We start from the raw sequence: 24,076 nt of genomic DNA, 5'->3' as shown, positions 1-24,076 counted from the left end.
TGGTTGTATTTGTATGAACTGCACAAACTCAAATTAAAACCTACTTATGCCGCCATTTTGATTTACATGTTGTCAAGGAAGAACGGAAGCGGAAGCTGTTATTGAAATTAAAGATGTCAGCCTCCATGAAACCAAATTGAACATGAGCAAAATAGTTTCTGACGATTTGAAAAGAATTTTAGACAAATACAAGACATTCACTGTTCTCGAAGCCAGAGAAAAAGTAAGCAGACCCGTTTTTTTTTTAATTTCTTCCTAGTTTTAAAAGGGATATATGCATAGAGATACTTGGAGAAGACTTCATAAGTATGATTTACTTGTGTCTCATCCATTTTGCTGATATTTAGCAAATAAAATATGTTTAAACTAGAGATACTTGGAAATGCACCGGTCATAAATAATAAATCGAATTAAAGTCATTTCGTACCCTCCGGAAGCAAGACAACTCGCCCACTGCAAATTCGCCCCAGTTCAACTCGCCCCACTTTTCACCACTTCGCCCCACTTTTTACCAACTCGCCCCACTCTTGTTTACCACTATTGCAAATGAGTTAATTCCCGCAGAATCTTGTGGCAGCTTCAGTATGGGGTCTGTTCGCCCTTATTACATGTTTGCCCTGATTACATGTTCGCCCTGGGTCCGTTCGCCCTGAGTTTGTTCGCCCATAGAGTCAGTTTGCCCTGGGTTCGTTCTCCCTACTTTTATTAATAAATATTAATATTAAGGGTATTAAAGTTTAATAAACTTCTTCAGGCCAAAATTAAAATTAAGTTTGTTTCCCCTTACCCGACCAACCTTCTAAAAATCCGCCGACTGAAATAATTTTTTTTCGAAAATCACGTTGTTTTTTTTTTTTCGTTTCGCTCAAAAGTTCGTTTTTTAATTTCGTTTCCTTGAATGGTCCGTATTTTCAACATTCCGCGAAATCATTGTCGCCCGTGTGTTTGCAGCAAAGGGTAAACAACGTATGCAAGGATACTGAAATTGGAATGGAATAATGTTTTAAATAAATGCATCCAAGCAATCTTAACTACTATTCCATTCTAGCTACGCCTCCAATAACAAAATGCGTAGCGAGAATGGCCGAGTAGTTACGATTGCGCATCCGAGCTCACCCTTGAGCTTAAATGTTAGGCCCGGTGTTTCTGTCGTGTTTGTGGTAAATCCCTGAGTTCGCCTTTATCAGTGGTGTACTCAATAAGTTGTATATTGGCATGCTATTTATGCTATTTTGTTTCATTTCGTATGTGATATTGGACCATACACTAGTTGTCTTTGGATAAAATAGTAGTTGATTTTTTTCGAGCTCAGCATCATATTGTGTCGAGATGACTATACCAGCTAATGCTTTGATAAAAGTTCTTGTAAGTTCTTATGTCTTTTATAAGCTATAATGGGCTGATGATTAAATATGGTCACACATTCAGGGTTTTGTGAAATAAGATGCCAGTGTTTCATTATTATATTTTTAGTTTCTGTATAGATGGGTTGAATTTTGTTAACATTACTAGCGGTTGCTCCCGTTTCGCTGGGCGATGTGTTAGCAAGGTTTCCCTTTCTGTATTTTGTGTTTGATAAAAAAAATCGTTGATTTCAGATATTTGATATCCTCGTTTGAGCTTCTTACTGTTTTTTTAAGATCAGTTTTGCTGCTTGTGTTTCTGAGATACCTCAATACTTCGCCCTTGATAAATCCTTTCAATGAAAACACTTTTTGGGTGTGAGCAGTGTCTGTGCAGATATTGATATGTTTCAGTTGGTTTGACATTGGTTTTAATGTCTTGTATCATACTATGCCTTCGTTAAAGAATCTTTCTCCTTTGTATAATTATGACAGTGTCTAAGAATATTGTTTCATTACAGGAAAATTCGTAGGTGAACTTCAACTATCATTATCATTTTGTTTCTCTGTGTTGAAAGTGTTGTAAAATGTGTTCAAGAATTAACAAACATTGTAAGGTCTGCTAACTCAGCGAATGCTGATCGGCACATAGGCACGCCCAAGGTTTCATGGTAAAGTTTATTGTTAAAAATAAATTCATAGTTTTCTAGAATAAGCCTTAATAGGCGTAGTCATACTCGCTTGGATCACGGTTTGTGGCTTCTAGTATTTCCTTAAATGAAAAACAAGTGTACATATTTTTTGCATCGAATGTTACTAGGTAGCAGTCTCGTTGGGGTTTTATATTTTCAATTGAATTAATAAAACTATAAGAAAGATATAGAACCGTGTCTCAATTTATATGTGGTCTACTCTAAGTCACAAAGACATTGATATTTACAAACATTTTCTAGTCTGAAATTGTAAGGTCTTCTAGTCATGCATAATACGTTATACAGTATGTTGTTTTAGTATCAATAAAGTTCAATTTGTTGTTTTTCTGTGTTTTCCTGTATGTTAGATATATTTAAGGGATTTTCTCTAAAAAAAAAAAAAAAAAAAAAGCCTACCTACCTACCCACTTCCAAAATGGTGGGTAGGTTAAGGGGAAACAAAGATATTTTTAATTGCGGCCTCAGATATTTATATAGTATAAATTCTTGAAATTCATAAAAACACATGGAAATATTTAAAATTGATGGTGTGTTTGGGAGCATAAATTGTTCATAATAATAATTCTCACTTATTGTTGTAATAATTGTCTTTGATAGATTAATAAGGCCAATTAAAATTAATTGATAGATTTTCATCCCTGCCCGCCCCTCTGAAATCGTCCCCTTCGATTTTTTAATTTTTTTTAAATTTACTTTTTCCGGATTTTGTTCATTTCCGTTACTGGTAACTGCCGATAATTTCGTTTCATTCAAAACTTCCTGTTTCAATTTCATTTCTTCGAGTAATATAAGTCGACATATTCTTCTGCTCAATGATGACAACATTATCTTCTGAGAATATAGATTGATTACTAGAAGGGCATGAAATATTCAATTTCAGCGATTAGAAAACCGTGGATTTTTATACGACCGCAAAAAAATTTTGTGGTCGTATATTGGTATGACGTTGGCGTCGTCGTCGTCGTCGTCGTCGTCGTCCGGCGTCGTCGTCCGAATACACAATGGTTTTCGCACTCTAACTTTAGTTTAAGTGAATGGATCTCTGTGAAATTTTACCATAAGGTTCAATACCACAATAGGAAGGTGGGGATTGATTTTGGGGGTTATGGTACCAACAGTTAAATAATTAGGGGCCAAAAAGGGGCCGAAAATAAGCATTTTTGTAACTTCCAGACATAACTTGTGTGTTATTGTATGGATCTCTTTGACATTGTACTACAAGATTCCATATCACAAAGGGTCGATGATGGGATTGATTTTGGGGTTAATTTCCTCGAAATTTTAGGAATAAGGGGCCAAAAGGGGGCAAAAAACAAGCATTTTTCTAGTTTCATGACAATAACTTGTGTATAAGTGTATGGATCTTTCTGAAATTTTACTACAAGGTTCCATTTCGCAAAGGGAAAGCTGGAATTGAGTTTTAAGGTAATTGCCCAAAACGTTTAGTAATAAGGGGCCTAAAAAGGGGTGAAAAATAAGCATTTTTTAGTTTCTAGACAATAACTTGTGTTCAAGTGTATGGATCTCTCTAAAATTGTATTACAAGGTACCATACCACAAAGGCAAGGCTGTTATTGAGCTTGGTTTGGGGGGGAAGGGGGGTGATGAATCATAGGGGGGGGGGGGGGTCAAAAAAGGGGTAATTATTTTTTTTCGTTTAAGGAATAAGGGGAAAAAAGGTTAAAAAACTAGGGTTTCCATTTTAATAGACAAATAATTGAGTAAAGAACATTATTTAAAAGCAGTGTAAGGTTGGTAATTCAAACTCATTTAAATATCTCACCTGCACTATGTTTGAATTATGTAAATTGGAAATTTGCCAATTATTTTAGTATAATAAACTTCATTGGAAATTTGCCAATATAAAATTTTGCTGATGAAGGTTTTTTTGTTTACCTTTAGTCTGACTATGATGTCATTTTCTATTTTAATAGCCTTATGATGTAGTTAAATTTTTTTTAATACTTTTATGATGTATTTTAATGCGCTTTTATGGTTGCAAATTTATTGTTTTAATATAATAAACTCCATTGGAAATTTACCAATAGTTTGTTTATTTTTAGCTATGACTATGATGTCATTTTCTATTTAATTCAAGGTTACAAATTAATTTCAGTTTTAAATATTATTATAAAATGTTTGCCCAAAACATTTATTAATAAGTGGCCAAAAAAGGGGGCAAAAATAAGCATTTTTTTAGTTTCCAGACATTAACTTGTGTTCAAGTGTATGGATTTCTCTGAAATTGTACTTAAAGGTACCATACCACAAAGGGAAGTGGGTCAAAAAATTTTTGGGGGGGGATTTTTTTTCCTTTTTTTTTTCTTTAAAATTTTCCATTTTAAGTTGGTTAATTCTGATCACAAAGAGAAAGTTGGAATTGAGTTTGGGGGATAATTGCTCAAATGTTTAGGAATAAGGGGCTAAAAAAGGGGTTAAAAATAAGCATTTTTTTTTAGTTTCCAACAATTAATTGTGTTTAAGTAATTGGATCTCTGTGAAATTGTACTGCAAGGTACCATACCACAAACTGAAGGCTGGGATTGAGGTTGGGGGGCGTGATGTGTGAAAATTTTCCACTTAAAGTTGGTTAATTATTTCTGATTTAGATATAAAAGCAAATAATAATGATGTGGTTTGATTTTATCAAAAACTTAAATTGAAGTTATGTATATTGTAAATTTAGGTTACATTGGAATTTAAGAATTGGATTTGGGGTAGGGTTATGGCTCAAACCTTTAAATAATAAGGGAAAAAAAGGTGAAAAAACAAGGGTTTCCAGGTTAATAGACAAATAAGTACAAAACATTATTTAAAAGCAGTGTAAGGTTGGTAATTCAAACTCATTTAAATATCTCACTTACACTGCTTTTAAATTATGTAAATTGGAAATTTGCCAATAACTTTATTGTTAATAAATGCATTGGAAATTTGCCAACAATTTTAGTATAATAAACTTCATTGGAAATTTGCCAATATAAAATTTTGCTGATGAAGGTTTTTTGTTTACCTTTAGCCTTGACTATGAAGTCATTTTCTATTTTTATAGCCTTATGATGTAGTTGAATTATTTAATACTTTTATGATGTGTTTAAATGGGGTTTTATGGTTGCAAATTTATTGTTTTAGTTAAATAAACTCCATTTAAAATTTGGTAATAAAAAAAAATTTTGTTTATTTTTAGCTATGATTATGATGTCATTTTCTATTTTACTTTTATGGTTGCAAAGAAATTTTTATTTTTAGATATTACTGTTAAATGATGCTGATTAAGGTTTTTGCTATGTTTAGCCATGACTATGATGTCATTTTCTATTTTAATATCTGTCATGATGTATTTAAATGGGCTTTTATGGTTACAAAGGAATTTTATTTTTAGATATTACTGTAAAATGTTGCTGATTAAGGATTTTGTTTATTTTTAGCCATGACTATGATGTCATTTTCTATTTTAATACCTTTATTATGTAATTTCCATTTTTAGATATTACTGTTAAATGATGCTGATTGAGGGTTTGAATGCTGGGATTGATTTTGGGGGTAATTGCCTCAAAATTTTAGGAATTAGGGGGCAAAAAACAAGCATTTTTCTAGTTTCATGACAATAACTTGTGTGTAAGTGTATGGATATTTATGAAATTGTACTACAAGGTTCCATATCACAAAGGAAAAGCTGGAATTGAGTTTGGGGGTACTTGCCCAAAACGTTTAGGAATAAGGGGCCAAAAATAAGCATTTTTCTAGTTTCCAGACAATAACTTGTGTTCAAGTGTATGGATCTCTCTGAAATTGTACTGCAAGGTACCATACCACAAAGGGAAGGCTGGGATTGTTTTTGGGGGTAATTGTCTCAAAATGTTAGGAATTAGGGGCCATAAAGGGGCAAAAAAACAAGCATTTTTCTAGTTTCATGACAATAACTTGTGTGTAAGTGTATGGATCTTTATGACATTGTACTGCAAGGTTCCATATCACAAAGGGAAAGCTTGGTTTGAGTTTGGGGGTAATTGCCCTAAACTTTTAGGAATTTGGGGCCAAAAAGGTGCAAAAAACCCAAGCATTTTTCTAGTTTCCAGACAATAATTTGTGTTCAAGTGTATGGATCTCTCTGAAATTGTACTGCAAGGTACCATACCACAAAGGGAAGGCTGGGATTGAGTTTGGGGGTGATGAATCATAAGGGGGTTTCAAAAAATTTGGGGGGGGGATTTTTTTTTCCTTTTTTTTCTTTAAAATTTTCCATTTTAAATTGGTTATTTCTGATTTATATATAAAAGCAAATAATAATGATATGGTTTGAATAGGTAAATTAAAAAATTTTAAGTTCTTAGACTACTTTCATTCTGTGTGAGAAACCTATGCTGTGTCAAATATTTAATTACAATCCAAATTCAGTGCTGTATCAAGCTTGAATGTTGTGTCCATACTTGCCCCAACTGTTCAGGGTTCGACCTCTGCGGTTGTATCAAGCTGCGCCCCAGCGGAGCATTTTATTTTTATTTATACAATGACTTTGTGTCAGGAAATTTAGACTGTGAACGATATTTAAAGCGCAAGAATCGTGGAACACATTGGTACAAAAACATGACTGGTATAAATTAATGGACACAAGCACGAACTTGTGCGATTTATGACTGTATATATATTGAGTACAAAGAGTCGGCCAACGTACAAAATGTATTATAGCAATTCCTTAGATTTACCCCCAAGGTAATCAGCAAACACTATCTGTCTCCAGCCCCTCAATAGAGTCATTAAACAACTTTGGTTCAGTTCATGTTTTACATTGTACTTATATTTGCACCTTGCATAAGAATCTTAAAAGCATCAACCTTAGTATTTTCAACACAGTTTGATTTTAATTTCATTTCACTCAGTACTCATAATAATTGTTTTGCATACCAATGCAGATCAATGCATATGCTTCATTTTATGGGCACTTCAAATCATAGCTTAGAAAGCAAAATAAATTTGATCTAGGTAGTCTAAACATGAGGGAACTTTTCTCCACGTTTTTGCTATTTACTAAAGCGGCATGCAATTACATGTAGAACACTGTGGTTAATTGCCAATCATAAATATTAATTTAAGAATTTGAAAAATAATGTAGAATTCCTTATATATACATGCAATAAGCTTTTTATTACCCTTGTATATGAACAACACGTCACAAAAGGGTTTAGGAGGAAATATAAATTAAAAAATAAAATTCTCACACCCGCCCCATTTAAAAAAAAAAAACTGGATGAAAATTTAATTAATTTTAGTTGGCCTAATAAAAACAACATTTTGTTTTGATAAACTACTAAGCTTGGAATGAGTAAAAACAATGATGTACGAATTGTGAAACATGAAAAGGATTTATAAGTTCATTTATTAGTATACTGCATAAATTGACTGACTAGAATTATTGAAATTGTTAACAAATATATATAAAGATAATTACATTGTATTCCAGTATTATTCTATGCAAATCAAAGGAAAATAATTATTTGGTTGCAGCAATACAAATTTTAGCCAATTTTTCAACAAAGGCTCTAACATATTCTGTTCAAATGATAAACATTATGCAACTAGACAACAATAAGAAAAAAATAAAAATCAGGGCCAATGGACCCTGGGCGAACAGGTATTAGGGCGAACAGGTACAAAGGCGAACATGAATCAGGGCGAGTAGACCCAGATTCGGCGGCTTTCTATAATATATCGTAGTAAGTTGTCACAGCACAAAATTGAAATAGCCTTTCAAGATGTCATAATTATTTGGACTAAATATTAGGCCTGCAAACTTGCCCCACTCATGTAAAAGAGTTAAATCCTGCTGGAAGTAGAATGTGGGTCGAGTTGGTAGAAAGTTGGTGTGAGTTTTCATGGATTCATACCTCATGGTAGATTTATATGTATGCCATTTCAAACCTTATAGAAGATCTTAACAGATGTTTTTCAATTTGCCCACAAAGGGGCAGATTTATTACAATGAATAATCATGCATTGATAAATATAATATAATAACTTACCAAAAAAAAAAAAATAACAATGATTTGTTTTCATTTTTCTTGATAACAATAATGATAGTTCTATTGATACCCCCCTAATAGTGGAAATATAAAAGTACAGCTATTGATCTGAGGATCTCCAGCTGAACATCTTCAATCAAGTATTTTTGTTTTGTTACATGTATGCCATTTCATACAATATGGAAGATTTATGTTTGCCATTTCCCAGTCAGGGGAATTACTGAAATAAGTGATTTAAATTATAAAATCATTTATTTAAGTAGCAAATTGGAAATTTTGTAGTTTTACCAAAATTTTAAACATATAGGTTTAGATTGTATCTTATTATTAGTAAAATTGAAAAAAAATGAACCTTTTGCTTCTTTTAAATAGCAAGGTTTATGCCTTTGATGCAATCATCTAGCTGAGAATTCTATATTTGTTGAAAAAATGCTATAATGAAAGCTTGACTTAACTCAATTTAACTTAATTTCTGGAAAATCAGGCATTTTCTAAAATTTGCAATCATATGCAAATTATATGCAAATTAGCAGACTCTTGATATTTTCTCGTGGGTTTGAACCCAACCCCACTGAAAAATGTTAATTTTCCGTCTATTTTCGGATCAAAAGATGCCCACCCCCACCTGATTTTGGCTACTTTTCACGTTTTTCCGATTTTGAACTCTTAAACAGCTTTCAAAGTGCCATATTTTCATGAACAGACATCTCAGAAGAGTTTATGGACCATGAACTGCTTGAAGTCCCTGCTATCATGACAGTTCAGCTGGGGCAGTTCAAAAAAGGTATGGAGGGTCATACGGGCCATCAAAGAATGGTTGTCGCCATCACGCCTACAGGCGGGATTGGGGCTAAAGGGTTAATGAACTAATACTTTCTTAACAGATTTTTCCCAGCAGTGGGAGTATTTTCCTGTAAAATTCAAGGTTTCATCTTACAGATTATGTAATAAAATGTTACTGTTCAAAATTTCACTGTTCTGGGGTGTTGAAATTAGTGGGGGTTATTAAAATAATATTACTTAAAGAAGTGATTTTTTGGAAGAAAATAGAGGTATGATACTTAAACAGGTGATTTTCATGTCATTATCCCAGATTCAGATTCAAGGTCATCTGACATGACCGGTCATCGTATCAATACATAAGTTGGTTCTGATAATTTTAGAAACATAATTAGTCCCTGGATCATTAGTATTGTATATTTAAAGCTACAATAAAATTAAATCACTTTAGTCTAGTGATTTATTTTTACTACTTAAATAGGTGATTATTAAAGAAAGACAACTCTTACTTCCAACATTTGTGGACAAAATGTTACTTGAATCAGTGATTTAGAAATCATTCATTTAAGTAAGTCCCCTGACTGTTTCCTATCATATGGAAGATTTATTTATGTATGCCATTTCCTATCATATGGATGATTTGTATATACCATTTCCTATCATATGGTAGATCTCTTGCCGATTCAATTGTTTTTTGTCGAGCCTGCGACTTTTGTCGCAGAAAGCTCGACATAGGGATAGCGATCCGGCGGCGGCGGCGGCGGCGGCGTTAGCTAACTTCTTAAAAGCTTTATATTTTAGAAGGTGGAAGACCTGGATGCTTCATACTTTGTATATGGATGCCTCATGTTACGAAGTTTCCGTCAGTCACATGTCCAATATCCTTGACCTCATTTTCATGGTTCAGTGACTACTTGAAAAAAAAGTTCAGATTATTTGTAATGTTAAATTCTCTCTTATTATAAGTAATAGGATAACTATATTTAGTATGTGCGTACCTTGCAAGGTCCTCATGCCTGTCAGACAGTTTTCACTTGACCTCGACCTCATTTCATGGATCAGTGAACAAGGTTAAGTTTTGGTGGTCAAGTCCATATCTCAGATACTATAAGCAATAGGTCTAGTATATTTGGTGTATGGAAGGACTGTAAGGTGTACATGTCCAACTGGCAGGTGTCATCTGACCTTGACCTCATTTTCATGGTTCAGTGGTTATAGTTAAGTTTTTGTGTTTTGGTCTGTTTTTCTTATACTGTATGCAATAGGTCTATTATATTTGGTGTATGGAATGATTGTAAGGTGTACATGTCCAACTGGCAGGTGTCATCTGACCTTGACCTCATTTTCATGGTTCAGTGGTTATAGTTAAGTTTTTGTGTTTTGGTCTGTTTTTCTTATACTGTATGCAATAGGTCTATTATATTTGGTGTATGGAATGATTGTAAGGTGTACATGTCCAACTGGCAGGTGTCATCTGACCTTGACCTCATTTTCATGGTTCAGTGGTTATAGTTAAGTTTTTGTGTTTTGGTCCGTTTTTCTTATACTTTATCCAATAGGTCTACTATATTTGGTGTATGGAATGATTGTAAGGTGTACATGTCCAACTGGCAGGTGTCATCTGACCTTGACCTCATTTTCATGGTTCAGTGGTTATAGTTAAGTTTTTGTGTTTTGGTCCGTTTTTCTTATACTTTATCCAATAGGTCTACTATATTTGGTGTATGGAATGATTGTAAGGTGTACATGTCCAACTGGCAGGTGTCATCTGACTTTGACCTCATTTTCATGGTTCAGTGGTCAAAGTTAAGTTTTTGAGTTTTGGTCTTTTTTCTTATACTATTATGCAATAAGTCAACTATATTTGGTGTATGGAAATATTCCATGATGTACACGTCAGTCTCGCAGGTTTTATTTGACCTTGACCTCATTTTCACAGTTCATTGCTCAGTGTTAAGTTTATGTGTTTCAGTCTGTTTTTCTTAAACTATAAGCAATAGGTCAGCTATATTTGTTGTATGGAAGGATTGTAAGCTGTTCATGTCTGCCTGGCATGGTTCATCTGACTTTGACCTCATTTTCACGATTCATTGGTCAATGTTTAGTTTTCTTGGTTAAGTCTGTTTCTTAGAAACTATAAGCAATAGGTCAACTATATTTAGTGTATTGAATGATTGTAAGGTGTACATGTATTTCTTGTTTGGTTTATATGACCTTGACTTCATTTTCTTGGATCATGTTAAGTTTATGTAATAGTTGTAGTAAAGCTTTCATTTAGGACTATCAACATAATATCAATGGTTAGTAAAGAAGGTGAGACATTTCAGCGTGTCCACTCTTGTGTTAATTTGGTGTAGACAAACACCATTTTTTCCACCTAAGAATGTCTTTAAAACATGTAAACAAGGAATTATTTGAATATGGAATCATTTTAAATTCCTGAAAATTGATAAGAAATCTATGATGAAAACTAACCCAATTTAGAAGGGTTAGCCATGCATGCATGGCTAAGGGGGGTTAATAATCAGTGAAAGTAAAATTGACATTAGCCATGCACGCATGGCTAACTCTCTTTAGATTGGTTTGTTTACATCATACATTTCCTATCAATTTTCCAGGATTCAAAATTATTCCAGATTCAAATAATTCCTAGTTTCATGTAAGTCATTTTGGGATGAGGACAACTCGTACTCGTAGATTACCTATGTTTGGGAATGCAGATGTATTTACATGTATAAGAGAAATTTTTCAACCAATTAGACATTACGAAATGAATTATTTACATATATTGTAATAATATTCTGGTGGCCTGCACGAAAAAGAATGTTACATCCATAATTTGCTGTTATTTAATAATCTGCTCATTTTTGTTTCTTATTCCAATTTAAATCTTGTTAATGAAAATTTTTCTGTAAGAAAACTTGCTTATTACTGATTTATGTAAATTCTATAAAAATTAATCTTTAAGATATGATTCTCAAATGAGTATATGCTACATGTATGAATGTTTTAAAATAAAATATGCTACTATCTTCAGTATTACAACTTCATTACTTGTTTATTTCAGATAAGATGTGAACTGTCAGGCCATGAAATGCCTTGTCGTCTAGATGCCCTGGAAAGTTACATTAAAGGAAAGAAATTTGAAAAACTTTTGGAAAAACATAATTATCAGTATGAAAAACAGCATCTGACTCAAAGTATAAAAAAGGGAAGGAGGTAGGACTTTTAATATTCTAAAAGGATGGATATGATGCAAGTCATTATTCGTCCCTTAAAATCACAAGAGTTTTTTGAAAATCATTTCAAAATTAGGCATTTGATTTCATTTCTTAGCCTTATCATGTAACAATTCTAAACCAATACAAATCATGTACAATAGCTATATAAAATTTATTTGCAAAATTACTTGTATGTGTTTTATCATAACTATTAACAGTGATTAAGAAAAAAATATTTGTTTAAAATACACAAATTGCAAAAAGTAGTGCATATTTTATATATATTTTAATCTGTTGCACTAATGGACAAAGTTAGATAACTCAATTTAAAAATATTGGCTAGATAAGTTTCTCTGCTTCATAAAATGCATTGTTTGTATTTAAATTCACAATGTAAAGTGAAAGCAATCATTATGCCTCCCTTAGTGCTCACAAGCACTTTGATATTTACCACTCTAGACTTCTTTGTTAGGGTTCACTAACATTTTTAGCATTATATCGGTGTTCATGTCTCAGATACCAAGTAAAATACAATCATTTAATAACTCGGTTTATCATTGCATCTAGAAGGGTACATGGATGACATCCTTCCACAAAAAATAGTCATTTCATTCTGACCTAAGGTTTTGGATTCTACTGTGCAGATCTTTTTGATAGTACATTACTTATGTATATGTAATATATGTACCGGTATATTAAATAGTAAGAAGATGTGGTATGATTGCCAATGAGACAACTATCCTCCAGAGACGGAATGACTAAGATGTAAGCAACTATAGGTCACTGTATGGCCTTCAACAATGACCAAAATCAATACTGTATAGTATTTTTATACATATATATATAATATATATGTATAAAACTAATGTCTAGATATTAGTCAACAAATTTCTAACGAGGGCACTGGATCATTATGAAAAATGATACTGTACACAATAAAAAAAATAAATATACATCTAAAAATGTGTACAAAACAACACCAATATTAAAAAAGGAAATAGGAAATACAAGTATCGATAAATATTTAGGATAACAAATATCCTTCATCAGTATGTATATATATAAAAGCCCCCATATAACAAAATATAAAAAAATTTAAACAAGAAAAATAAACCCTGATTTTAGATTGATTCATTGACAAAACAAAAAGCATGTTCAAGATGTTGTCGGTTTTTATACGACCGCAAAAATTTTTAATTTTTTGGTCGTATATTGGTATCACGTTGTCGTCGTCGTCAGCGTCGTCCGAAGACCGATGGTTTCCGGATAATAACTTTAGTATAAGTAAATAGAAATCAATAAAATTTTAACACAAGGTTTATAACCACTAAAGGGAGGTTGGGATTGATTTTGGGGGTTATTGTCCCAACTGTTTAGGAATTAGGGGCCAAAAAAGGGGCCCAAATAAGCATTTTTGTAGTTTCCAGGCATTACTTGTGTTAAAGTGTATGAATCTCTCTGAAATTATACCACAAGTTTCCATACTACAAAGGGATGATTAGGATTGACTTTGGGGGGTTATGGCTCAAACCATTTAGGAATTAGGGGCAAAAAAAGGGGAAAAACAAGGATTTTTCTGGTTAAAGGACAATTGAGACAATTTAAAAGCAGTGTAAGGGAGGTAATCCAAATCAAAATCCAAATCCAAATCAATTTAAATAACAATGTTTGATTACCTCCCTTACACTGCTTGTAAATTATGTATTAAGAAATGATGATTGTCTGAGATACTGACCATAACTTGAGGGAAAGAATTATTTTTTGGAATAAGGGAAAGGGTGGAGGTGAAAAAAATTGGAGGGGGACAATTTTTCTCATTTCAGATTTCAGAAATTAAAAGAAAATTTCTTCAAATATTTTTTTTTGGGGGTTAATATTCAACAGCATAGTGTATTGCACAAATGCAAAAAAACGGGGTAAATTTGTTTTTTTTTTTTTGGGGGGGGGGGGGGGGTCAATTCACATAGTGTATTGCACAAAAGAAAAAAATTGAATATAAATTCAAATCATATAACCAATTTGAAGTTCTTTGACTACAATTATTCTGTGTCAGAAATCTATTATGTGTCAAAAATTTAATAACTTTCCAAATTCAGACCTGTATCAAGCGTGAATATTGTGTCCATTTTGGCCCCCACTTTTCAGGGTTTGACATCTGTGGTCGTATCCAGCTGCGCTCAGCGAACCAATTTATTAAGATATTTCTTAATAGTTTCATCTGTTATTTTCAGCCATCAGTTGTTTTGTACATTGACATATCGACATCTTAATAATACTCCACAACATATACAGAAACATCTTGAAGGCAGGAGATTCAAGAAAGCTTTACACAAATGTAAGTTGTTCCAAACAAACTTTTTAGAAAACCTGCTGTATGGGCCTCTCACCTTGGAAAGTAATAATATTTATTTTGCAGCTGTAGTTATGTGTAGAAATTGTTTACAAAGTTTAAATGATCCAATTCCTTCAAATTTTTAAACAATAGCCTGCACATGTGTTGGTTTTTTTTTTACTAAGATCATTTGTATTCTTTATAGTACACACAAGATGATTCAGTTATAAATCATTGTTTGTGGTGTTTTATTATTCTCTGTGAAATAAGATGATTGCTGGATGGTAGTGATTGGAGGTGATAATGCTCTGGTTGACAATTTTTGTAAATATATCTTTGAAAATACAGAGATATGCATCAGAATGAAACACCCTCATTCACAAGCATTCACTGTGAATATTTGCCATCAAGAGAATTTTTTTTATCTCGGCTCAATGATGCTGCTGAGCTGAGAGAGGTTTACTGTTTCCTGTTGCCACTTCAACAATTGGTCAAAGTTTGTGATTAGGTCAATTTAAGGGGAACCACTAATGTTAAGTCAATGATATAAGGTATGCAGTTGTATTAGCATTTGCACATCTCATTTCCATGAGGATTTTATATGGCCCTGCCCCCTCAGTCATGTTTCATTTAAAACCTGTTTACATGTAAAATTTTGTGATTAGGTCAGTTTAAGTAGAACCACTTATGGCAGTCAATGATATTTTATATGTAGTTGTATCAGCATTAGCACATATTGTTCCCATGACCATCATTTGGCCTCAATCCCTCAATCATGGTCAATGCTTTGTAAATTGTGCAAAGTTTACATGTTAAGTGTTGATCTATTAATTTCAACATTTTCATTATACTATCAAAATTACATACAGGTAAGATATATCTCTGTGTCAACATCAGGTATGCTGCACACTAAATGTTTAAAATCTTTGAGAGCATAAAAAACCTTAAAAGTCAGGGAACAGAATCAACAAAACCATGTTACGGTAGGTCTTCTGCTTGGGGCAGTTGAACCTTATTTCTGTACAATTACAGAATTTTTGAGTTGGAAATTCATACAATAATTTGAACTTTTTGAACCCTGTATGATTGTTACAGTGATATGAAATCTTTGTGTTTTTATCTGTTCTACTGTATATGTTACCAGAAACTAAAGGGTTTTTTTATACGCACAATTTGTATTATTATAGGCAAGACATTAATAGGGATACACAATAACTGTGAAACAATAGATTTCTACTGTCACATCTTTTATATACTATGAACTCATTCTATTTTGTGGGGTACCAATTACTTGCGGATTTTGTTTGGTATGAGTGAACCACAAATCTAAGTGTTCAACAAAACTGAACTAGCCTGTTGACACTGAGGTTGTGAGTTTGAACCCTGCTCGTGGTAGGTGCCTTCTACAGCAATATTAGTAGACTAGGATTGCCAGCTTTCCTGATGGTCAGTTTTTCCTTCCTGGCATTCTGGCTTCCTCCACCAATACAAAGAAGCCTCCATAATTGCTGAAAGTGACTTTAAACACCAACAATCAATCAATCAAATTAAATTCCAATGGACTTCAAGGAGAATTTGTTAAAACCAAGAAAGCAAGTACATTTGTATCCACAATAATACAATTTTTCCTCAATCCACAAAAATTGGTATCCACAAAAATAAATGAATCCACAGTAAACAGATTAAGTATCTCTATCAGCTAAAGCACAATGCTATTTACTTTTGTCTCTAAATAGGGGAAGAATGTCAGAAGACAGGGGAAACTTACAAACCCCTCTTCAGACCAAAACAGAAACAGAATATATCAGATACAGAAATAATGTCAGATGCAGACAATAGTATCCATGGTGATAAAGATGATAAGGATGACTTCAGTGACCTTTACCCAGGTACATATATATTAGTTGATCTACCACGTTTTAGAAGCATTAATGCTTTGTCATTAGTTAGAATCATAAGAAGGATCAAACAGTCCAGTTTTTACCATAAAGTAACCCAACATAACTATACTACTCTAAATGCAGGTTTTGTGCTCTTGTGGCATTTGTTTCTGTCAGAGGTTAGATAGTTGACTGTGATTTCAATAATAAGACATGTACCATCAACTTAAAAAAAAATCGGTTTTCTGCTTTCAGATTTAGCTGAGTTTTTAAAATTTTAATTCTGAGTTACTAATACCAGCACATCCTCTGTGTATACCTTCATTTAGGAAGAGTCACCCCTCATCCTTTTTCACAGGAAATATTGTTTTCTTTTTACCAAAAAACATACCTCCTTTCATGCTTATAACTATTAACATCAGAATTATCTAAGTATATTTCATTTTTAATCAGAAAACAGTTTAACATTATTTCAAACATGTTAAAAGTATGCTCCATGTAAAGTGTAATGAACTTCTAGAAAACAATTCATTTTGCTAGACATTTTTGTCAAGAGATATTTTTTATGCCCCTGTCGTAGGCAACGGGGGAATTTAAGTGTTCCATCCTTCCGTCTTTCCCATTTTCATTTTCGCACCCTTACTTAATCTTTTTTTCATCCAAATTTTATGAAACTCATACACAATGCTAAGAACCAAAACTCGCAGACAGAGTTGCATTTTGAACAGTGAGTCACTTACCGTTCTAGAGTTATGCCCTTTTTAGGCCTTTATAACTAGGAAAACTGCAAATTTGTTCGTTTTCTGTACTTTAACTTAAGTTTTTCTCATCCAAATTTTATAAAAACTCATTCACAATTCTAAGAACCAAAACTTGTAGACAGAGTTTGAATTTTGGCAGTGATTCATTTACCGTTCTAGAGGTATGCCCCTTTATAACTTGGAAAATTTCAAATTTGTTTGTTTCTGCACTCTAACTTAAGTTTGCCTCACCCAAATTTTATAAAACTCATACACAATGCTAAAAAACACAACATGCAGACAGAGTTTGAATTTGGGCAGTGAGTCATTCACCATTCTAGAGTTATGCCTCTTTTTAATTTGAAAAATTGCAAAGCTTTAGTTGGGGCATTCATGTCCTTAGACCCATTCTTCTTTTATTAACAATGAGATTGATTTAATATCCTTGGAACCTTTAATTTCCAATTTGATTATAAAGAAGGAAAAGACATCAATAGTTTCATTCATAGTTCTGTTGCTATGCCTCTTTGGCAACTCCCAAGTTGCTTTTTTAAGTCTCCCAAACGAAGTTTGGGAAGACTTATTGTTTTTGCTCAGTTCTTATTATTATTATTATTATTATTCTTCTTCTTCTTCTTCTTCTTCTTCCTCTTCCGCCGCTTTTAAATTTGAACTTGTCCGCACCCGTTCTCCAAAACCGCTTGTCAGATTAACTTAGGGTTTCACAATATGTTAGACTAACATGTCTAGTTGTGCAATCAGGGTTTTGTTTGTGCAATAGGGTTTATAAAGGGGTACTTTGAGGGGCAAAAAGAAAAGAGGGTTTTACTATAGAACCCTATGGGATTTTATTTTTTTTAATTTTCAAATGATTATAAATTGAAAACCGTTTGTGATAAACACAATCTTTTTGATTGAAAATATTCTAAATGATAAAGCCCATTAAATGAAATACAGGGTTAGTCCCCAGGGGTCACCCCCACCCCCTGCCATTTAAGAAAATTCCAATACCTTGCAAGTGGTCAAGATCCCCACCCCTAAACCATATATATTTTTGTTTGTCATGCTAAGATGGTTTGAATGATATACAGGGTTAGTCCCCAGGGGTCATCCTGACCCCCTGCCATTTGAGAAAGTTCTAATATCTTGTAAATGGTCGAGATCCCCACCCCTAAACCATATATATTCTGGTTTGTCATGATAAAGCACATCAAATGTAATACAGGGTTAGTCCCCAGGGGTCACCCCCACCCCATGCCATTTAAGAAAGTTCTAATATCTTCTAAGTGGTCAAGATCCCCACCCCTAAACCATATATATTCTGGTTTGTCATGATAAAGCAAATCAAATGAAATACAGGGTTAGTCCCAAGGGGTCATCCCCACCCCATGCCATTTAAAAAAGTTCTTATATCTTGTAAGTGGTCAAGATCCCCACCCCTAAACCATATATATTCTGGTTTGTCATGCTAAGATGGTTTGAATGATATACAGGGTTAGTCCCCAGGGGTCATCCCGACCCCCTGCCATTTGAGAAAGTTCTAATATCTTGTAAATGGTCGAGATCTCCACCCCTAAACCATATATATTCTGGTTTGTCATGATAAAGCAAATCAAATGAAATACAGGGTTAGTCCCCAGGGGTCACCCCCACCCCATGCCATTTAAAAAAGTTCTAATATCTTGTAAGTGGTCAAGATCCCCACACCTAAACCATATATATTCTGGTTTGTCATGCTAAGATGTTTTGAATGATATACAGGGTTAGTCCCCAGGGGTCATCCTGACCCCCTGCCATTTGAGAAAGTTATAATATCTTGTAAATGGTTGAGATCCCCACCCCTAAACCATATATATTCCTATTTGTCATGTCTCGAACATTTGAATGACGTATATGGTCAGTCCCCAGGGGTTCCCCCCACCCCCAATGTTCTAATATCTTGTAAATGGTTGAGATCCCCACCCCTAAACCATATATATTCCTGTTCGTCATGTAACGAACATTTGAATGACGTATAGGGTCAGTCCCCAGGGGTTCCCCCCACCCCCAATGTTCTAGTATCTTGTAAATGGTTGAGATCCCCACCCCTAAACCATATATATTCTGGTTTGTCATGCCAAGATGATTTGAATGATATACAGGGTAAGTCCCCAGGCATCACTAATGCATATAACTTTACTGGACCAAACCAATTTTCACTGGACGTTGCCCAATGTCAGGCGACCCTGGGAATTACAAATTATGGGGGCTTCGTTTGGGAGACTTCGTAACAGCATCCTGTTACAATAATTTCTTGTTATGCCCTTGCACCTGCAACTAAAAGTTGGGGGGCATATTGTTTTACTCCCATCCGTCCGTCTGTCCTTCTGTCTGTCCTTCTGTCTGTCCTTCTGTCCGTCCGTCTGTCCTTCCGTCCGTCCCATTATGGGTATATAGTTATTCCAGATAACTCCTCCTACAGTTTGAATGCTAGGACGTTTTCACTTTGCTGGCTGTTTGAACATATGTTGAAGGCGTGCATGTAGTCAGGGTTTTGATTTTTGTCTCGCCTTGACGGAGTCAAAAAACGAGACATAGGTATGCTGTTTCCGGCGTCGGCGACAACAATGTATTAGTTTGTGATTAGGTCTAGTTCATGGTGATCCACTAGTGGTAGGTCAATAATATTTGGTATGCAGTTGTATTAGCATTGGCACATCTCATTACAATGGAGATTATTTGGCCCCACCCCCTCAGTCAAGGTCTATTGACTTTGAAACTTTTCATAGTTTATATGTATTAGTTTGTGATTAGGTCTAGTTCATGGTGATCCACTAGTGGTAGGTCAATGATATTTGGTATGCAGTTGTATTAGCATTGGCACATCTCATTACCATGGAGGTTATTTGGCCCTGCCCCCTCAGTCAAGGTCTATTGACTTTGAAACTTTTCATAGTTTACATGTATTAGTTTGTGATTAGGTCAATTTATGGTGATCCACTAGTGGTAGGTCAATGATATTTGGTATGCAGTTGTATTAGCATTGGCACATCTCATTACCATGGAGATTATTTGGCCCCGCTCCCTCAGTCAAGGTCTGTTGACTTTGAAACTTTTCATAGTTTACATGTATTAGTTTGTGATTAGGTCAATTTATGGGGAACCACTAGTGGTAGGTCAATGATATTCGGTATGCAGTTGTATTAGCATTGGCACATCTCATTACCATGGAGATTATTTGGCCCCGCCCCCTCAGTCAAGGTCTATTGACTTTGAAACTTTTCATAGTTTATATGTATTAGTTTGTGATTAGGTCAATTTATGGGAAACCACTAGTGGTAGGTCAATGATATTTGGCATGCAGTTGTATAAGCATTAGCATATCTCATTTCCATGGAGATTATTTGGCTCCGCCCCCTTAGTCATGGTCTATGGACTTTGAAAATTTTGCTAAGTTAACATGTATTAGTTTGTGATTAGGTCAGTTCAAGGGGAACCATTAGTGGTAGGCCAATGTTAATTTGTGTTCAGTTGTATAAGCATTAGCACATCTCATTTCCATGGAGAATATTTGGCCCCGCCCCCTCATTCATGGTCTATTGACTTTGAAACTTTTGCTTAGTTTACATGTATTAGTTTGTGATTAGATCAGTTTAAGATGAACTGCTAATGTTAAGTCAATGATATTTGGTATGCAAATGTATTGGCATTTGCAAATATCGTTACCATGGAGATTATATAGCCCCACCCCTGATCATGATTCATTGACTTTGAAACTTTTACATAGTTTACAAGTTAATGTTTGTGTTTAGGTTTGTTTAAAGGGAACAACTTATAATAAGTCAGTGGTATTTGGTATGCAGTTGTATTAGCATTGGCACATCTCATTCCATGGAGATTGTTCAGCCATGTAACTTCAGTCATGGTTCATCGACTTTGAATATTTGCATAACTTACATGATAAAGTATTGCTATTTTAATTTCAACATTTGCATTATCAAAATTACAAAAAGGCGAGACATATCTCTGTGATAACAGTTTTATTATTGACATTTGCTCTTTTGTGAGATAGTTCAACTTTGTCATTTTTGTCGAGCCTTCGACTTTTGTCGAAAAAGTGAGACATAGCGATCATACATTCTGTCTGCGTCGGGGGCGTCCACAAATATTCACTCTGTGGTTAAAGTTTTTGAAATTTTAATAACTTTCTTAAATTATCCTGGATTTCTACCAAACTTAGACAGAAGCTTGTTTATGATTATAAGATAGTATCCAGAAGTAAATTTGAAAAAAAAAAATCCTGTTTTTCCGTATTTTACTTATAAATGGACTTAGTTTTTCTGCCAGGAAACATTACATTCACTCTGTGGTTAAAGTTTTTAAAATTTTAATAACTTTCTTAAACTATCCTGGATTTGTACCAAACATGGACAGAAGTTTGTTTATGATCAAAAGCTAGTATCTAGAAGGAAATTTTTATTAAAATTTTGTACTTGTTTATCCATATTTTACTTATAATTGGACTTAGTTTTTCTTCCAGTTAACATTACATACAGTCTGCAGTTAAATTTTTTAAAACATTTATTAGATTCATAAACTATTCTGGATTTTTACCAAACTTGGACAGAAGCTTCTTACAATAAAAAAATTGTATCGAGAGGAATATTTTTATTAAATTTTTACCTCATCTCATTTTTGTTGAGCCTGTGATTAACAGCAAAAGTAGGCGAGACACTGGGTTCCGCAGAACCCTTACGAATTGTTGGAGTATTTACTTGCATAAGAGGTGCATAGCGTTTCCAGATAACTCCTCCAACAATTTGAATGCTAGGAAGTTTTCACTTTGCTGGCTGTTTGTACATATATTGAAGGTGTGCATGTGGTCAGGGTTTTGATTTTTGTCGAGCCTTCGACTTTTGTCAAAAAAGGGAGACATAGCGATCCTACATTCTGTCGTCGGCTTCGTCGTTGTTGTCATCGGCGGCGGCGTCCACAAATATTCACTCTGTGGTTAAAGTTTTTGAAATTTTAATAACTTTCTTAAACTATCCTGGATTTCTACCAAACTTGGACAGAAGCTTGTTTATGATCATAAGATAATATTCAAAAGTAAATTTTGTAAAAAAAAAATTCCATTTTTTCTGTATTTTACTTATACATGGACTTAGTTTTTCTGCCATGAAACATTACATTCACTCTGTGGTTCAAGTTTTTGAAATTTTAATCACTTTCTTAAACTATCCTGGATTTGTAGCAAACTTGGACAGAAGCTTGTTTATGATTAAAAGCTAGTATCTAGAAGGAAATTTTTTCCGTATTTTACTTATAAATGGACTTAGTTTTTCTTCCAGTTAATATTACATACAGTCTACAGTTTAAGTTTTTAAAACATTTATTAGATTCATAAACTATCCTGGATTTTTATCAAACTTGAACAGAAGCTACTTACAATCAAAAGATAGTATAGAGAGGAATATTTTTATTAATTTTTTTCCTCATTTTTGTTGAGCCTGAGATAAACAGCAAAAGTAGGCGAGACACTGGGTTCCGCGGAACCCTTACGAATTTTTATCAATATTTGCACTTTTGGGAGATAGTTGAACTTTGTCATTTTTGGAGTATATACTTGCATAAGAGGTACATAGTGTTTCCAGATAACTCCTCCTACAATGAACCATAGACCTAGATGTGCTCCCATGCTCAACTTTGTGTATTTTAAAATAACACTTTGCATCTGTGGGGTATCATTTGTGTCTCCCAGACACAATAATATCTCAAAGAAAGTCCTACATTGACTTTGTTATAATACAATTACTTCAGAGTGGAGGGTGGGGGCATCACTTTGTCTAGTTATTAACTTATGAGCAAAATTTTTATTTAAAGAAAAAAGAGGCAAATAAAATGAATTTCCATAGACCACTATTTTATTAAAAAATAATATGTTCTCATTGAAAAATTATTAAATGTTTAACCAAGAAAATACATGAGTTATTATTTTCTCTTGTAGCTGAGGATTTTGAAGAAAATGAAAGTGATGACCAATCAGACATTGACAGTAGCCTTGATAATGATGAAGGTCAAACATTAAATGCCTCAGCATCACAAGAAAATAAGTCGGACTCAGATTATGAATTTGATGACTTGGAAGATGAAAAAAAAATAGTCAAAGATGTCTCAATAAAACTACAGACAAAGAAAAGAAAAATAAAAGTTAGTATTTTATGCGAGTTTTTTTTTTTCTCAAGATAAGCGATTCAATAATTACTAGTAATAGAGATGTACAAAGCAGAACTGTTTCTTTTGTTTCTATTATAATCAAAATGGTTGTGAGCACTGAAGGGTAAAGATTGCATTCATTTTGCAGTGGAAACTCAAGATTAAACATTGCAATGTATTAATCAATGAAAGGCAATATTTTGAACTGGAAATATCCTTAGTCCATATTTGTTGTTGGTTCAACTACAATTATGGTCAAAGGAAAATAACTCCCAAATCTATATGATGTATATTCAGAAATTATTGTTAGGTTTTTATTAATGCAAATAATGTGACTCCTTGATTATAGCAATAATAACTCTCATTCTGATATTTGGGACATATTTCTGTATGTAGCTTTTCCTAAAATCACAATAATTAAACTCACATTTTTGTTCATTCTTCAAAAATCGCAATAATTTTTGAATTTACAGTATTGTCCCTCAGTGTTAGTTTTCATCTGTCATACACATTTTATGTAATTATCAAAATTGTTTTTTTTTTTTACAATTATGATTATACACATGCACATCATTTTGTTACTTAAATATGTTGATACATGTATATATTTCATTGATAAATTGCTCTACATATATATGAATAGGATGTAAAGAATGTTCACCTCAATGACTGTTTTTATGTTCTCAAAAGTAGTGATGATATAGCTATCAAGCCAGTCCCATTGCATGAATTAATACAATCTGTTCCCAAAAGTTCTTTTTTTTCTGTTGTAGTACAAACAAAAGAAACAGAAGAAGACAAAGACTTAATAAATACTTACAATTTATATCATGATGATTCATTGTTAGTTTATGA

At 33.5% G+C, this 24,076-nt stretch overlaps 2 protein-coding genes across 6 annotated transcripts in view; one reads left to right on the top strand and one right to left on the bottom strand.

The window, feature by feature from the left end:
* The window catches only part of LOC127728276 (axonemal dynein light chain domain-containing protein 1-like), a 39,463-nt gene extending 39,374 nt beyond the window's left edge, over positions 1 to 89 (bottom strand). For 4 of the 5 annotated variants that reach the window (XM_052235574.1, XM_052235572.1, XM_052235575.1 and 1 more), the window contains exon 1: positions 45 to 88. The gene's annotated coding sequence lies outside the window, so the exon portion shown is untranslated. Of the gene's footprint in view, positions 1 to 44 lie in introns of all 5 variants that reach the window. The other variant, XM_052235571.1, reaches the window with a different exon arrangement.
* Positions 80 to 24,047, top strand: LOC127728330 (surfeit locus protein 2-like). The gene is made up of 6 exons (XM_052235678.1): positions 80 to 223; positions 11,921 to 12,072; positions 14,306 to 14,409; positions 16,143 to 16,295; positions 23,013 to 23,215; positions 23,995 to 24,047. The coding sequence occupies exons 1-6, from the start codon at positions 143 to 145 to the stop codon at positions 24,028 to 24,030; spliced, it is 729 nt and encodes a 242-aa protein (XP_052091638.1). The 5' UTR covers positions 80 to 142; the 3' UTR covers positions 24,031 to 24,047.
* Positions 24,048 to 24,076: the final 29 nt, after the last annotated feature.

This window comes from Mytilus californianus, unplaced genomic scaffold (assembly GCF_021869535.1).
Source record: "Mytilus californianus isolate M0D057914Y unplaced genomic scaffold, xbMytCali1.0.p SCAF_2, whole genome shotgun sequence".
NCBI lineage: Eukaryota > Metazoa > Mollusca > Bivalvia > Mytilida > Mytilidae > Mytilus > Mytilus californianus.
Note: the sequence above shows the minus strand (reverse complement) of the source record. Positions and strands in the feature narration are given on the sequence as shown.

What these genes read in the sequence shown, in the direction of transcription:
- LOC127728330 (XM_052235678.1), top strand. Translation starts at nt 143, where the DNA reads ATGAGCAAAATAGTTTCTGACGATTTGAAAAGAATTTTAGACAAATAC. An exon ending in CAAGAAAGCTTTACACAAAT is followed by an intron (nt 14,410 to 16,142) that starts GTAAGTTGTTCC and finishes GTCTCTAAATAG; the next exon opens with GGGAAGAATGTCAGAAGACA. An exon ending in CAAAGAAAAGAAAAATAAAA is followed by an intron (nt 23,216 to 23,994) that starts GTTAGTATTTTA and finishes TTTCTGTTGTAG; the next exon opens with TACAAACAAAAGAAACAGAA.